The 13,848-nt window shown below is 46.7% G+C and overlaps 2 protein-coding genes across 4 annotated transcripts; one reads left to right on the top strand and one right to left on the bottom strand.

Annotated features, from left to right (window-relative positions):
• Nucleotides 1–4,864: 4,864 nt before the first annotated feature.
• psmb6 (proteasome 20S subunit beta 6) lies at nucleotides 4,865–7,385 on the bottom strand. The gene is given in 7 exon segments (XM_020587553.1): nucleotides 4,865–5,053; nucleotides 5,172–5,297; nucleotides 5,755–5,891; nucleotides 5,977–6,042; nucleotides 6,333–6,398; nucleotides 6,480–6,547; nucleotides 7,205–7,385. Coding segments are annotated over 7 exon segments (690 nt in total). The 5' UTR covers nucleotides 7,304–7,385; the 3' UTR covers nucleotides 4,865–4,925.
• Nucleotides 6,696–9,020, top strand: trappc1 (trafficking protein particle complex subunit 1). Of its 3 annotated transcripts, none has more exons than XM_020587551.1 (5): nucleotides 6,696–6,841; nucleotides 8,003–8,101; nucleotides 8,196–8,266; nucleotides 8,358–8,496; nucleotides 8,754–9,020. In XM_020587551.1, exons 2-5 carry the CDS (start codon nucleotides 8,003–8,005, stop codon nucleotides 8,880–8,882), a joined length of 438 nt encoding a protein of 145 aa, XP_020443207.1. In that variant the 5' UTR covers nucleotides 6,696–6,841; the 3' UTR covers nucleotides 8,883–9,020. The 3 variants fall into 3 exon arrangements, with proteins under 3 accessions (XP_020443207.1, XP_020443206.1, XP_020443208.1); XM_020587550.1 differs by lacking the exon at nucleotides 6,696–6,841 and adding an exon at nucleotides 7,483–7,542; XM_020587552.1 differs by lacking the exon at nucleotides 6,696–6,841 and adding an exon at nucleotides 7,680–7,880.
• Nucleotides 9,021–13,848: the final 4,828 nt, after the last annotated feature.

A 13,848-nucleotide genomic window follows, 5' to 3' on the forward strand; every position in this document is an offset into this window, starting at 1 on the left:
AGGCCCGCCCCGGGGCCGCGGGGGCCTCCATCTGCTCCTGCACCAGCAAATCCACGCCCGACCAGACCCGAACCCCGACCAGTCCCCGCGTCTGTCCACAGCCGATCAGCCCTATCGATCACCGATCAGTGAACATCAGCTGGGCTCGATCTTGGCCGGCCGCGCGCGCCTCATGGGGGCCCAGAAGTTAAGAAAAGATGTTAAAGTGACTTTTAGTGCGGAGTTAATCCGTGTGACGGAGGTGGAGAGTCCTCCACCTGGGAGCAGAGGTTTCCAGGGTGGAGCAGAAAAATGATTTAAAAAACAGAAAAGCTGGTGAAAAGCTGGAGACCAACTCCTCGACTCTTTCCAGAGGTTTTCCTTCAGCTCCACTCCTCCTCACGACTCCCCTTCATCCCTTCATTCTGCCTCTTTTCCTCCACTTTCTCTCCTCTCTGTCGGCACTTTTTCCTCCAGGACAGAGGAGCGGGGCGCGGCTGCCTCTGAGGCCCAGAGAGGAGCTCTGAGAGGCGGCCTGGCGAGTGGAGAGGGGTCGGTGGACGGCTGGAGAGTGGAGTGGAGGTTAAACACACGAATGCGTAGATACACTGGGGTGAAGCACGCACTCACAGGGCAAGAAAATCCAGACCAGTCCGAGCTCCAGGTGTCCCTGTGCTCCCAGTTTGTTCCTGCTTCCCAGCGAAAACCAGCGGAGGAAAAGTTGGGACAAAGCAGCAACTTCTCTGTCTGCAGGAAAACAGAAGGCCCCGCCCCCTTCGCCCCACAGAGGCTGTGATTGGCTGCGGCGGGCGCCGGGCCGCCGGAGGGGCGGGTGGAGAAACAACCAACACACAGGCCTGTAAATAAACCGCTGCAGTAAACATCAACACACAAGTGACAGAAATAAAACACATTTAGAAGGAAAGGCTCCAACAGACGGACTCAGTGTTTGACCCGTTTTAAAACCCACTACGTGTCTTTTTAGACATCATCCCATATTGATATTACTCTGTATGACAACAATAATGAGCTTTATTTACTATAGCACTGTTCATAAACAACGTGTTTCACAAGCTGAGGACAAATCAAACCAGTGACGTCATAATAATATGGGAGAAGACACCACAGGACAAATCACCAGACAACACAGTAACAGTAGACAATACTGGGCCATCCCAGTAAACATCCAGTGTTTACTCTGTTTACATGTAGATGTGTTTACATCAGTACAGTCACATGTGTGAGACCAAACCACTTCATGAATCCTGTTACACAGCCTTTCTTCAGCCAGTGGCTTTACTGCTTGTTTCTAATGCTGTTTCTAATGTTGTTTCTAATGCTCTGCTGCCTTCATCTGGACTCATTTTGGTTTATTACCTGGGAACATTTTACATAATTTATCACTTTGTAACTCGGCTCTAAAAGTTCTCTGTAAACTTCATCACTCTTTCTTCTTCCTTCCCTCCTGAGCCTTCCTTCCCCCCTTCTCTCCTTCCTTGCCTCCTACTTTCCTCTTCATTCCTCTCCTTTCCTTCTCTTTCACTCCTTTCCTTCTGCTTCTTTTCCTTTATTTCCTCTACCTTCTTCTTCCCTCCTCACTCCCTTGTTCCTTCCTTCATTTACTCCTCCTCACTTCTCTTTACCTCTTTCTCCTTAAACCCGCCGGGACTTGTTGTGTTCCCTTGACTTGCCGACACCTCCTGACAAAGACCAGATGGAGGAGGTGGAGGAGGGGGTGATACCTGACACTCATCTTTTATCCTCTGACAGAAACAGCACTCTCTCTCTCTCTCTGTAGTGACACAATGTCTCTCGCCCAGTCTCACCTGCTCTGAGCTCCAGGTGTGAAATGAAACCTGTCGCCAGGTTCCATCAGACAGATCAATCACTGTGTATTGTTTATTCAGATCAACTGTTACCGTGGCAACACCATGTTCAAGCACCCAGTATAAATGAACACAGCAGAAATGATCAGCTGATTAATCAATAGAAAATCAATCTGTGACTAAACCTTCACCACCTTTACCAGTCTGTTGTTAAGATCCAGTAAAATCATACATTAATGACACTTTGACCATTTTACTGTTGTTACTCCAGGTATATTGTAATAATACAATTTTAGTTACACAGTGTTTTTACTTAAGGAGGAGAAGAAGTGATGAAGAGACACAGGAAGGAAGGAAAGAGGAGGAAAGGAGACATTACTATGGGGACAGTAGATAGGCAAGAAAGGAGGAGAGATGAACTGTGGGAAACCATCAGCTGTCTGTCAAACACTGAAACAGGAGAAGAAGAAGAGAGAGGTGTGACAGACAGGTGATAGTCCCGCCTCCACCCAGAGCCGATGTCAACAGGAAGAAGGGGGAAGATGAAAATAGGAGGAAAATGAAGAAAAAAAAATCAGGTGAGAATTAAGAAAAGAATAAAACAGAGAAGAAGAAAAGAAAAACAGGAAACAAGAAAGGTTTAAAACAAACTAAGCAGAATAAAAGAACAGATGTTCAGAGTTCTGGTTTCAAACTGACTGGTTGTCGCACATCAGTTTGGTCAGTAACCAGACTAACACAGGGCAGAGAAGAAACTCAGCTTTCTCTCTCTGCAGTAACACCTGAGTGTCGATCGCCCCGGTCAGTTGACACTTCAGTGCAAACATCCCTCCCTCATCCCTCCTTCCTTCCTTTCCTCTCCCCTTGTTCAGGGTCCACACTCAGCTCATGCTAACCTGCAGCTTCTGGTCCCTCCACAACCTCCTCAAAGACCCCTGGAACCTCCTCAAGGACAATTCAAACCTCTACAGTGACATCTGGAAACTTCTCAAGGACCCCTTGAGCCGCCACTGGTGCCTGTAAAAAACTCTTCAAGGACCCCAGAAATTTCCTGAATGACATAAAGAACATATTCAATGACCTCGTCAAAGACACTGGAGCCTGCAGACCCTCGGGGGCCCACATAGACACAAGTAGGTCCGTCCTCTGGCCTCTGGTTTAACTCAACACCTGACATCAGTGAAAAACTGAAGTCATGGAGTAAAGGTTACATTAACCATCAGGTTGTGGCTGAACAGATGTTAAAGTGATTTATCACAGAGGAAACGCAGCTATAAAAAGTGAACTGATGTTTTTTGGGGGCTGATTTACTTTTACTCATAGACAGAAACGTTCTGATGGTGCAGAGCGGTGCCAAATTATAACCTTCCCATGTCCATTTAAAATAAAACCAATTACAGAAAAGGAAGCTTAAAACCAGTGGCACCAGTAACACCAGCTAAAGCCAGTGGCACCAGTAACACCAGTGTAATGAAGCCTCCCTAATTCCTTCTCCTACAAACAACATCTACCAGAGAAAATAGTCCCATCAAACTCGATTTCGTTCTGTAGGATAGAAAGTGAGCGTCTGTGGCAGGAAGTCACCAAGTCTGTGACGTGTCATCGGTGGTCAGTGGGGACCAATCAGGGTGAAGCCCTCCAGAGGAGACGTTACACCAGCAGGTGACCTCTGTAAATACAAACAACTCCCACGTGTTTATGTACGGAGACGCTGATACACCTTTCTCTACATCAACTCACAAAGAACAAAACGGAAGCCCTCCAGAGGAGACGTTACACCAGCAGGTGACCTCTGTAAATACAAACAACTCCCACGTGTTTATGTACGGAGACGCTGATACACCTTTCTCTACATCAACTCACAAAGAACAAAACATAAAACATCTCAGATAAAACCACAGCGAGCGAACTACAACAACACAAAAGTAATGAGCTGTAAAACATCTCAGGTAAAACCACAGCGAGTTAACTACAACAACACAAAAGTAATGAGCTTGAACATTAATGTTAAGACAGAGGAGCTCAGTGAGAAATTAATTATACGTGTGCAGTGCTGTGAGAGTGTTCCCCTGTTGTCGTCAGCTTTCACAGACCAGATACACCTGTACCTGGTGCTGTAATCTCTTCTTCTCTTGTTCCTGTGCTGACTGGACACCACATGGTTGTTACAGTGAAAACACAGCTACAGGTAATGAGCTGTGGCAATGGACCACAGGAGGGAGGGGTCGCAGTGCATCACAGTGTTTCTGTCTGATAGAGGCCGAGAGTTTATTCCTGTGTTGACCTGTGACATAGTATCACCTGTGGAGGTTTGTGTGTTTGGACGTTAATGACACTGGAGATGAATCCAACTGGTCCGAAACTTCACGCTGCTCCTAAAACCAGCTGACAGACCCCGTTACAGTGAGACCAGGTTAGGCTCTGTTGGCATTTATCACACCTGTCTGCTCCCTGGTGGAGGCTCTAAGGACTAATATTATCAATAACAATGACCAATACCGCCTTAAAATGTGACCAGACAGAAACTATCAAAATAAAACCAGGTCTCATTCATTCGACCTGAAACTGTTTGATCACATTTATTAGTTCACTGTGTATAAATTAAATCAAACCAGAGGATGTCCTCATTAACTGCTCATGTCCCAGTTAGACCAGTGGACTGACTGGGACATGGTCAACACTGTGGGCGCTGCCACAGACTTTCCTGTCTCTCTCTGTGTGGGATGCCCCCCCAACAGGAAGGAGAGCCCTCCCTCCTGTGGTCCATTGCCACAGTGACACCAGGACAATAAAGGTTAAAGCAAGAAGGAGCTGCTGAGACGAGAACCAGACACCATATTTATATGGACCAGTCAGACCACCAGACACAGCCCGGGGTCTGACCACGACACTGGTCCTGTGTGTGAGCCCCTGTGAATCCAGAACAAGACCCGGACCTGGACCCAGATCTGGACTGTGCCCTAAAACTCCCTTCTCCCTGGGGGAGCTCCACCGACACGTCTGTGTTCAGAGCGAACACGTGCACCTACAGGTTCAGCTTAATAACAACAGCAAGCAAAGGCAGAGTGAAAACTTTATTAACACAAGCAAACAGATGTGAACACAGCTCCGCCACCGAGCTCAGTGGCTGGAGAACTTTGGCAGCTGGTTGCCCAGTATCACCCGTCTCTCCACTCCCTCCTCTGAGATGGTGGCCAGTCTGACCACGCCGCCGCTGGAGCCGTCTCTCTCCATGGCCAGGGACAGAGCTGAGAGACAGACAGACAGACAGAGTTAGACATGTGCAGCAGTGAAGCTCCAGACTGTGTAAGCAGCTGTGGGTCAGAGTCAGTGGACTCCAGTTCCCAGCATGCCTTGCAGCAGAACCTGCAGCAGTGAGCTCCAGACACTGGTCTTTGTTCAGTCCTGGTTTGTAGTTAGAGTCCATGAAGCCGTAGATGTAGGTGCTGCCGCTGCCGCCCACCGCCACTGGCTGCCCACACCGCACCCCACACAACAGACCAGGAGACAGGTGACAGGAAGACAGGTGATGGTGAGATTCCACAGGGAGATAAAGCAGCAATCTCCTGGTTTTATCTACAACATGTAAAAGTCTGTTTCTGTTTTAAACATAAACAACTTTATGAACTATCTTTGAGTTGTGGTCTGAGACAAAACAAGATGAAACATCAGCAGGTCAGAGATGATTTTAAGACCTTAACTAATTAAATGTAAACCTTTTAATACATTTAAGATCTTTTTAAATGAAACTGGACTTGAAGACAAAACTCTTCCTCCTCATTACAAAGGTTCTACAAAGTCACAGACACAGACCACCTGCTGACCGCAAAGTGAACTGCAGGAAGTCACACGGAAAACAACTGTTTCTGCCCAGTTTATGTATTTATTGAGCGTGTTACTGTACACACACACACACACACACACACACACACACACACACACACACACACACAGGGGGAGTGTTACCTGCCCCCCCCCCACCCGGCCACCAGGATCCCAGCGGTCAGCTCCTCTCTGTAGCGGTAGCAGCTCGCTCTGAACAGATTAGCAGCTGTCTCCACCAATGGGGGCTCGTCCAGCTCGATGCTGGGGGGGGACACCACACACAGGTAAGCAATAAGCACACCAGAGTGGACATTGAGGCTGAGAGTCAAACTGGACCGTGGTTTACCTGTGGAAGCCCAGCTGGTAGGTGACCACGTCAGCAATGGCCTGAGTGTCAGCAGCCGACCCGGACCTGAAACAGACACAGCACCTCCCGTAACACCTCCAGTAAAATATAAAATGTTCCTATAAAAGCTCTCTGGGCTCCTGAGAGGCTTTCTGCTGCCTAGAACAATCCTAAAAGGATTCTGGGATTCTTAAAAGATCCTGGTCTCCTGAGGGACTTCTGTATAGATCCCAAAAGGTTCTGGTCATCCTAAACAGGTTCTTAAAAAGTTCACAGTGAAGTCTTGAAACATTGGTTGGGAGTTTTTGTAAACCTAGATAAAATTCTTAGAAAGAGTTCAGGAGGAGGAGACTAACCTGCAGCAGAAGATCCTGTCGTGGATTGGTGTCAGTTTGTCTGTGACTCTGTTGGCGATGTAAGCTCTGAGAGACAGACAGGTGGAGGGACACACAGGTTTAACGGAGTGTTTACCACAGAACAATCATGCAGTTTGTTCTTCTTACCCTGTGGTGGTGCGAGAGTCTGCCCCGATCACCACTCCTCCATCATACTCCACCGCCATGATGGTGGTCTGACAGACAGATGGGACAGATTACATATCTCCAATATGCAATATAAATGCAGATCAACACATTCTATTACCTTTTCCACAATGCGAGGTTTAGTACAGGTAACACTGTGACGTAGTAACACCTGCCTCACCTGCAGCTGAATTAGCTGAACACTCATGTTTAGTTACAATCAGGCAGAAAAGGCTGGGATCTTAACCCCATCGCCCTGCATCCATTATCAGACGACCCGTCACTACATTCACATCAGTCGTCGTTTTCTCTCGTCTGGAGCTGGTTTTAACTGAGCTGACCAGGTGAGCTCATTATCAGACAACTCATCTAAATATATATAGCTGTGTAGTTATTTGCTTTGATGCGTCCGATAATGGATGCATGGTTATCCCGCTTCATCACTGTCATCAAAAAGTCTGACCTTTTTTTTTTTTACCTGCTTCTGTTTCAGACTGTCCACCGGAACTAAATCCAGTCCGGTTCGGTCTGGTTCAGCCTCCCTTCAGTCTGGACATTAACAAACTGTATCTGAGTTAACGTTAGCCCGCTGTTAGCGTTACAGAACTGCTGTCTCATTCAGCCACTATTTACTGTTCACAAATTCTCCACCGTGACAGAACCGACTCCGGTTCGGTCCACTTCGGTCACAAAGTCCACGTACTCACCCCGGTGCTGACTTCCTGCCTGGTCCAGTCCGGGACCAGGTCATTTTTAGAAGACATTTGCTGCCCAAAGTACGGAATCATTGCTGCTGGGGCCGCCATCTTGTTTCTATTTGCACAATCTCGACACGAGAGGTGCTGTCCATGAGCACCGGCGGGTAATGTAGTGTATACGTTACAAACAAAAATCACAGACAAACCGTTCTCGTTAATTTACACATTAGATTTTAGGACATTGTCGTATTTCCTTAAAGAAATTTTATAAAACTCCACAAAACCTTTTTGTTGTGGCATGTATGCGGGCACCTGTGCAGGGGTCCTATTGGAAACAGGAAGAGAAGGTAAACACTGCTGTACATTTTTAAGACGTGTAATAAACTTAGTTGTAAGCGTGTATCTGAATATGCGATTATAATTTGATGCTTTAATGTGTTTGTTGTAGTTGGTAAGACAATGTTTTGTTTAAATGACATTTAAAAACGTATCTCTGTCATTTCTGAGCGCACTGAGCTGCCGGAGTCGACCGGAGAACCAGACTCCATTTAAAAAATGTGTCATTTCATTCCCGACATTTAACAATAAATAAGTAAAAACATACTCGTCATATAAAATGTGGACATGGTCTCGCTGATTTAAAGGAGCTGCTCTTTAATTCGGTACACGCCTGAAACATCCCGAGGTTATTGATAGTCGATTTTTTTTTAAAAACGGTTGATTGCATTCCTTTATAATGTGTAAATAGTGTTTATAATTATTCTTGTAAAACGATGATAAGTGTCAGACACTTGTACTTTTTTCCAGATGACCATCCATAACTTGTACATATTTGACCGCAATGGAAACTGTTTGTATTATAACGAGTGGAACCGCAAGAAGCAGGCGGGGATCTCCAAGGACGAGGTGATAAAGACAAATGTTTTAATGAAAAAGAAAAAATCACAATCAAATAAAACGCTCAGAAACCCAGAAAGTATCTGTGTTTGTGTTTCTGCAGGAGTTTAAACTGATGTATGGGATGCTGTTCTCCATCCGCTCGTTCGTCAGCAAGATGTCTCCTCTGGACATGTATCCTTCACTTTAGCTGTCTGTCTGTCTCCCTCTGTCTGTCTGTAGTCCTCTGCCTGTCTGTGGTCCTTAGCAGCCCGTCTATCCTCAGGAAGGACGGTTTCCTGTCGTTTCAGACCAGTAAGTATCGCCTCCATTACTACGAGACTCCCAGTGGACTGAAGTTCGTCGTGAACACCGACCTGTCTGTAACCAACGCCAGAGACACACTGCAGCACATATACAGCAACGTAAGTGTAACGGACATCTGGTTTTAACACGAACCGGGAATACACACTAATAATAACTATAAGTAACGTATAAAAAAGAGTTAGTTGCCACCGACTGTGTGTTGTTAAAATGTCTTGCATTTAACTGGGAGACCCTGCAGGTTCTGGGGTGTTGAGGGCTTTTATTGTGAAGGGTCAATGGCTTGAGATGCACAGGAAGTCAGTGTTGAAAGTGTCTGTAAAATGTCACATTGTGTATTTCTGTTTGTGTGTGTCAGTTGTATGTAGAGTACATAGTGAAGAACCCGGTGTGTGTGCTGGGTCACAGTCTGGACAGTGAGCTGTTCAGCAGCCGACTGGACGCCTTCATCAGAGCGCTGCCGTACTACAGCCCGCGGGCCGCCTGACACGCACAGACACACACACAGTACACACAGACCTGTACTCACACACCAACAGTCTTATTGTATTTATTGTGAATTTGAATTTGATGTGGCTTTGTTCTGTAGCTTCACCTTCATCATTAAACTGATGTAAAAATCTGACGCTTGGTGTCGTATTCTTTCACAGTTGGACTGATTTCATTATTTTATCTGTAAGTTACCAGTCGACCAACCACGACAGGCAGCTTCCAGAGGCGCAGATCATCAGTTAAACCAGTCTTATACCAGGGTTTCACAAAATCCTGTTTCATTTAATTAAATCTAAGGAATAGAAGACTCACACCTTTGTGCTGTTCTCTGTGCTGCTGCTCGTCTGTCACGTGTTTCAGTTTAAACAGCTGTGGTGGAGGAATCGTGAACTTACATTAGAGAGCGGCAACCTCTGAGAAACCACTGGATGAACACTCACTGACATGTGGAGCAGCTGTCCTCAGAGTCCTTCATGGTGGAAACAGACAGTTCGTCCTCCATCCTGTCACTGCTTGTTAGGAATCGTGGAGCAGCTCAGAGTCCTTCATGGTGGAAACAGACAGTTCCATCAGGACCGAGGCTGCGTCCTCCATCCTGTCACTGCTTGTTAGGAATGAACACACAAATACCGGTGCTCTCATTTCACTGTAACGACAGTCGCACACTGTGGCAGGTCCTCACAGCTTCATATGTCAGAGTGAGGGCTCAGGTCAGTGTCAGCCAGTGGTTAGGAAGTGCATTTTGTCAGTGAGGGTCCTCATGGGTGTAAAGACTAAAGTGTGTTGTCCCTGTAGGAACATAATCTGTAATCCCTCTGAAAAACAGACTGACCACCAACAGCTGCACACACACACACACACACACATCTGGACCCAGCTGTTTAATTTAGTTGACAACTGAGTGAATCCCTACAGGAAGAGGACGAACTGCTGACAGGGACCTTCAGATCTGTGGAGAGCAGACGTCTCCATTAACCACAGTTCGTGTCATCACCACAAACATCAGTTACATGACTGGACGCTGCTGTTTCAGCTGCTTCATGGTTTCATCTGTTCGTCATGTTCAGGACAGGAGACGTGTCTGTTTCCTGTTTCCACCAGATGTTTGTCTCTTTTTTTACATTAAATTTATCGTACAGGCATCACTGAAGTAAATCTGCCTGACAGACGTGTTTATGTGGAGAACAGATGATCTGGTGGATTAGAGACAGAAAGAAGAAGCACAGCAGAGAAACAGAATTGATCTGCTCCACTCTGTTGCTGCTTCTACTGGGTTCTACTCTGATGTGGGTTCTCTGAGCGGATACTGATCTCTGCTGCTCACTCACAGATGATTACAAATCGTTTGTGACAAAATAATCACAACTCGGAGCCACATCCCACAGTCTTATTGCTAATCGAGAACTAAATATGGTGCTCTTTTCCAAAGGAGTACAGAACAACAACTAACAATAAAAGCCAGTGAAGCCTGTGGGGTGAAGCATGAGGTGGTGAGGGAGAGTAGGTGGGGCAGCAGGGACCAGTCTGACATGAGAAAGGTCAAAGGTCTGCCAGAGCTTCCAAATCAGAATGAAATTCACCTGCAGTGAGTTGCCAAAGAGACAGTGATGCAGGGTTAGTGTTTAGCAGCTGAGCAGAAGATCAGGGTCGAAGTTTGTGGTGTGTTTGATTTTCCAAAGAACAGGCAGGAACAGCCAGAAAACGCCAGGGCTCTGAAGACACATCATGGGAAACAAGTCAGTTAACAACAGTAGGCAGCAGGACAGGGAGGATCAGTCACCTGCTGGAATCTAAACCGCCTCCTTCGATTTTATATGAGGCTGAAAGGTCCCAGGACGATGTCCCAGCCCTGAATCTGCACATTTACACAGTCTTTCAAATCTGCAGCTGCAGCTGTTTTCACACTCAGAACAATTAGAGGCCAAACCAACGAACCAAGACGACACAACGTCATAATCTGTGCACATTCACATATAAACCTGTTCTGTGCCTGCTACACAGACGATCCCTGTTTATTCTACCACATCTTATGTGAACTTCCCTTTGGCGTCTTTCACATATTTGACTCATTCTTCCAAGATTTCATTCCCTTTGCTCAAACTGTCCTCAAATCTCTGCCTGAACACGGAGTCGTAGCTTAAATATTGTTTGTTTATAAAACTGAAATCAGTGAAAGATGGCCGTGGCTCTGCGGTGAAACCTTCTGGCTGTCTGGGAGAAAGGCAGTGGGTCTGAACCCTGCCATACGACCTGGAGTAGACCGGGTGTGAAGCATCTACACACCGTCGGGTCACAGGTCAGCACAGCGCCAGTACTGGTGGATCAGAGGTTGCGGAAACACAGCACGGGGTTAATCTGCTGCTGTGATGTGTTCAAGGTCTGTATCGAACCGCGGAGGCTTCTGATTCACTGTCATTTTCTGCCTTGCTCAACCACTCTCTCAAACTGTGTGTGTGTTCTTGGCATTAATCACAGTGTGGGGACCGAAACCTGTTTACACACTCACATTCTGGGTACTTGGGGTACTTTACCTGCTGGGTTCCCAGCACTTCCTAACCACTGATTTCCCAGCAGGTAAAGTACTACATTTTAGGGTGACAACGTGGTTTAAGGTCAGGGTGAGGTTTGGGCAAGTCACCAGCAAATGAATGGAAGTCAGTGTATAATCCCCACGAGGAATGAAAACACGTGTGTGTGTGTGTGCGTGACACACTACACTGGGTTAAACGTGGTCTCTGGCCAACAGGCCGTGGGTGGCATCTGTACACAGTTGAATGAAGAACTTCTACTGCTTATTGTTACTACTGTTACTTCTGCTGAGTCGACTAAAGGCGGCTTGTTCCTAGTCAGTGGAACAAATTCCAAGGTCAAAGTTCACCAAAGCTAGACCCGTTAATTAGCCTCCATACTAGCTCACAGTGCTAACATTAGCCCTCCTACCTGCAGTTCCAGCCATGTTTGCAGGCCGGGCGTCAGCAGCCGGTGCAGTTGTGGAGCTGTCAGGGGCAGTGGTGGGGGCGAAAGCAGGGAAGTTCTCAGTGGAAGAGCTGTTCGGGTTCAACAAGAAGCCGAAGGTGAACAGAAGGAGTTCTGGGAAACTGGACAAAGGTGAAGGGAAGCAAGAAACAAAGGAGAAAGAAGTGTCTGCGCTGGCTTCACAGATTCTGGAGGCAGCCAGGAGACTGATGGAGACGGTGGCTTGAGATCTACCTGACGGAGTGTGACATCACCATGGAGCAGAGGCACCTGGCCTAGACAGCTGATTGTATGGATGTAGGATGTAGTAACAGGGTCCGACCACCAGAGGACGCTGACACACTGAGACCACAACACAAGACAATTTCATTCACTTTTTCTTTTGCTTTAGTTCACATCTTATTTTCTTATTTCCTATAGCAGCAGCTGTAAACAAAAGGGTCCGACCACCAGAGGACGCCGACACACTGAGACCAGAACATGAGACAATTTCATTCACTTTTTCTTTTGCTTTAGTTCACATCTTATTTTCTTATTTCCTATAGCAGCAGCTGTAAACACAGTATAATTATATCCAGACATAGTACTAATCCCTGTCACATAAGTACCAGTACTATCAAATGTACTACAACTACCTCCAAACACAGTATTAATATGTGTAAAACAATATGTCACAGTGCTTCAAGTAAAAGTCATCTGTGAGACTGAACAGAGGAAAACGAGGCGACCAGCAGAGACACTTCTAATTTTCATTCTTCACCTGTATTTAACCAGATAAGCTCCAAAATCAGAACAGAAGCTGCTCAGACAGCTGATTAAACAACAACACAAACACAAACAACCCTAACAGGAACGGTAAGTCAGATACTACACAGGAGATGTGGCTGCATATTTTCTGAATGATGGGACTTTGTTTCCATATATAAAGTTCAATCCTGCAGGAGCAGAGGAAGGTTAAATGATCTGAGAACAGAGAGCAGTGTGTGTGTTTGTGTGCATGTGTGTGTGTGAGAGAGAGTGTGTGTGTGTGCAGCTACTGCTGTTCCACATCACAGCCAGCGAACCTTTGGCCTCGGGCGTTGCACTGTGCACAGATCTAATGAGACGAGTTGTGTGGTTAACTGACCACAGACAAAGAGCAGGGAGTAAATGTGTTGTGTGTGAGGGAGAGAAGAAGAGGGGTGAGGAAACTCTTCTTCTTCACTGTCTTCAACATCACAGATCTGTAGGAAACATCCAACTCAAACACAAACAGTGAGCACAGGGTTAATTTTCTCTCTTAATAAGAACAAAAACAGTTTGATCGGCAGCTGAAACCACAGCTTCGTTTGTTCTGGTTGCTTGGTTTCATAGATGTAGCCTAAACGTAGCTAACACGCTAACACACAAAGCTGTCACCAGTTTAACACTCCTGATTCCAAACAGCTGTCCTGTACCAGCAGAAGTCGACTGATGTGTCAGCTCCTCGTCAGAGCAAAGCTCCACTGGGCTGTGGACTTTACCTGATACCACGCCCGCTGGGCTCCGTTCAGGTCCACTCGGTACCGGACACTCTGAGCTGAGACCAGCAGCAGCACAGCCGGATCCTGGCCCCGACTCAGCCAAGCAGACCCTGCAGAGGATCTGCACACGCTCAGTCTCTCACACTGGCTGTTATGTGTCTGCACACCTGTCCTGTTATTTGACCCCAGGTGACCTCCACAGCACCGGACTGTGGGTGCTGCGTCCTGCCCTGAGCCTCACAGGCAGTGAAACCATGTAAACATACATAAACACAGTGTGTAATCCTGAACCCGCCCATTGAGACGAACTTTAACCAGTGAAACCAGAGGCAGTGCCACTACGTTTCCTGGGCTGTTACCTAACTGAGTTTTCTGCTCCGTGACAGTCACTGCTACTCTCTCTCTCCTTGTCCATCAAATGCTCGCTCGTCCAGTGTGTAGTCGACCGGCTCTGAATAGAGTCAGGAGGGGGAGGGCTCTCTC

This window comes from Monopterus albus, unplaced genomic scaffold (genome assembly GCF_001952655.1).
Source record: "Monopterus albus unplaced genomic scaffold, M_albus_1.0 scaffold460.1, whole genome shotgun sequence".
NCBI classification, from domain to species: domain Eukaryota; kingdom Metazoa; phylum Chordata; class Actinopteri; order Synbranchiformes; family Synbranchidae; genus Monopterus; species Monopterus albus.

What these genes read in the sequence shown, in the direction of transcription:
- trappc1 (XM_020587550.1), top strand. Translation starts at nt 7,498, where the DNA reads ATGCGGGCACCTGTGCAGGGGTCCTATTGGAAACAGGAAGAGAAG. An exon ending in ATTGGAAACAGGAAGAGAAG is followed by an intron (nt 7,543 to 8,002) that starts GTAAACACTGCT and finishes ACTTTTTTCCAG; the next exon opens with ATGACCATCCATAACTTGTA. An exon ending in CGGGGATCTCCAAGGACGAG is followed by an intron (nt 8,102 to 8,195) that starts GTGATAAAGACA and finishes GTGTTTCTGCAG; the next exon opens with GAGTTTAAACTGATGTATGG.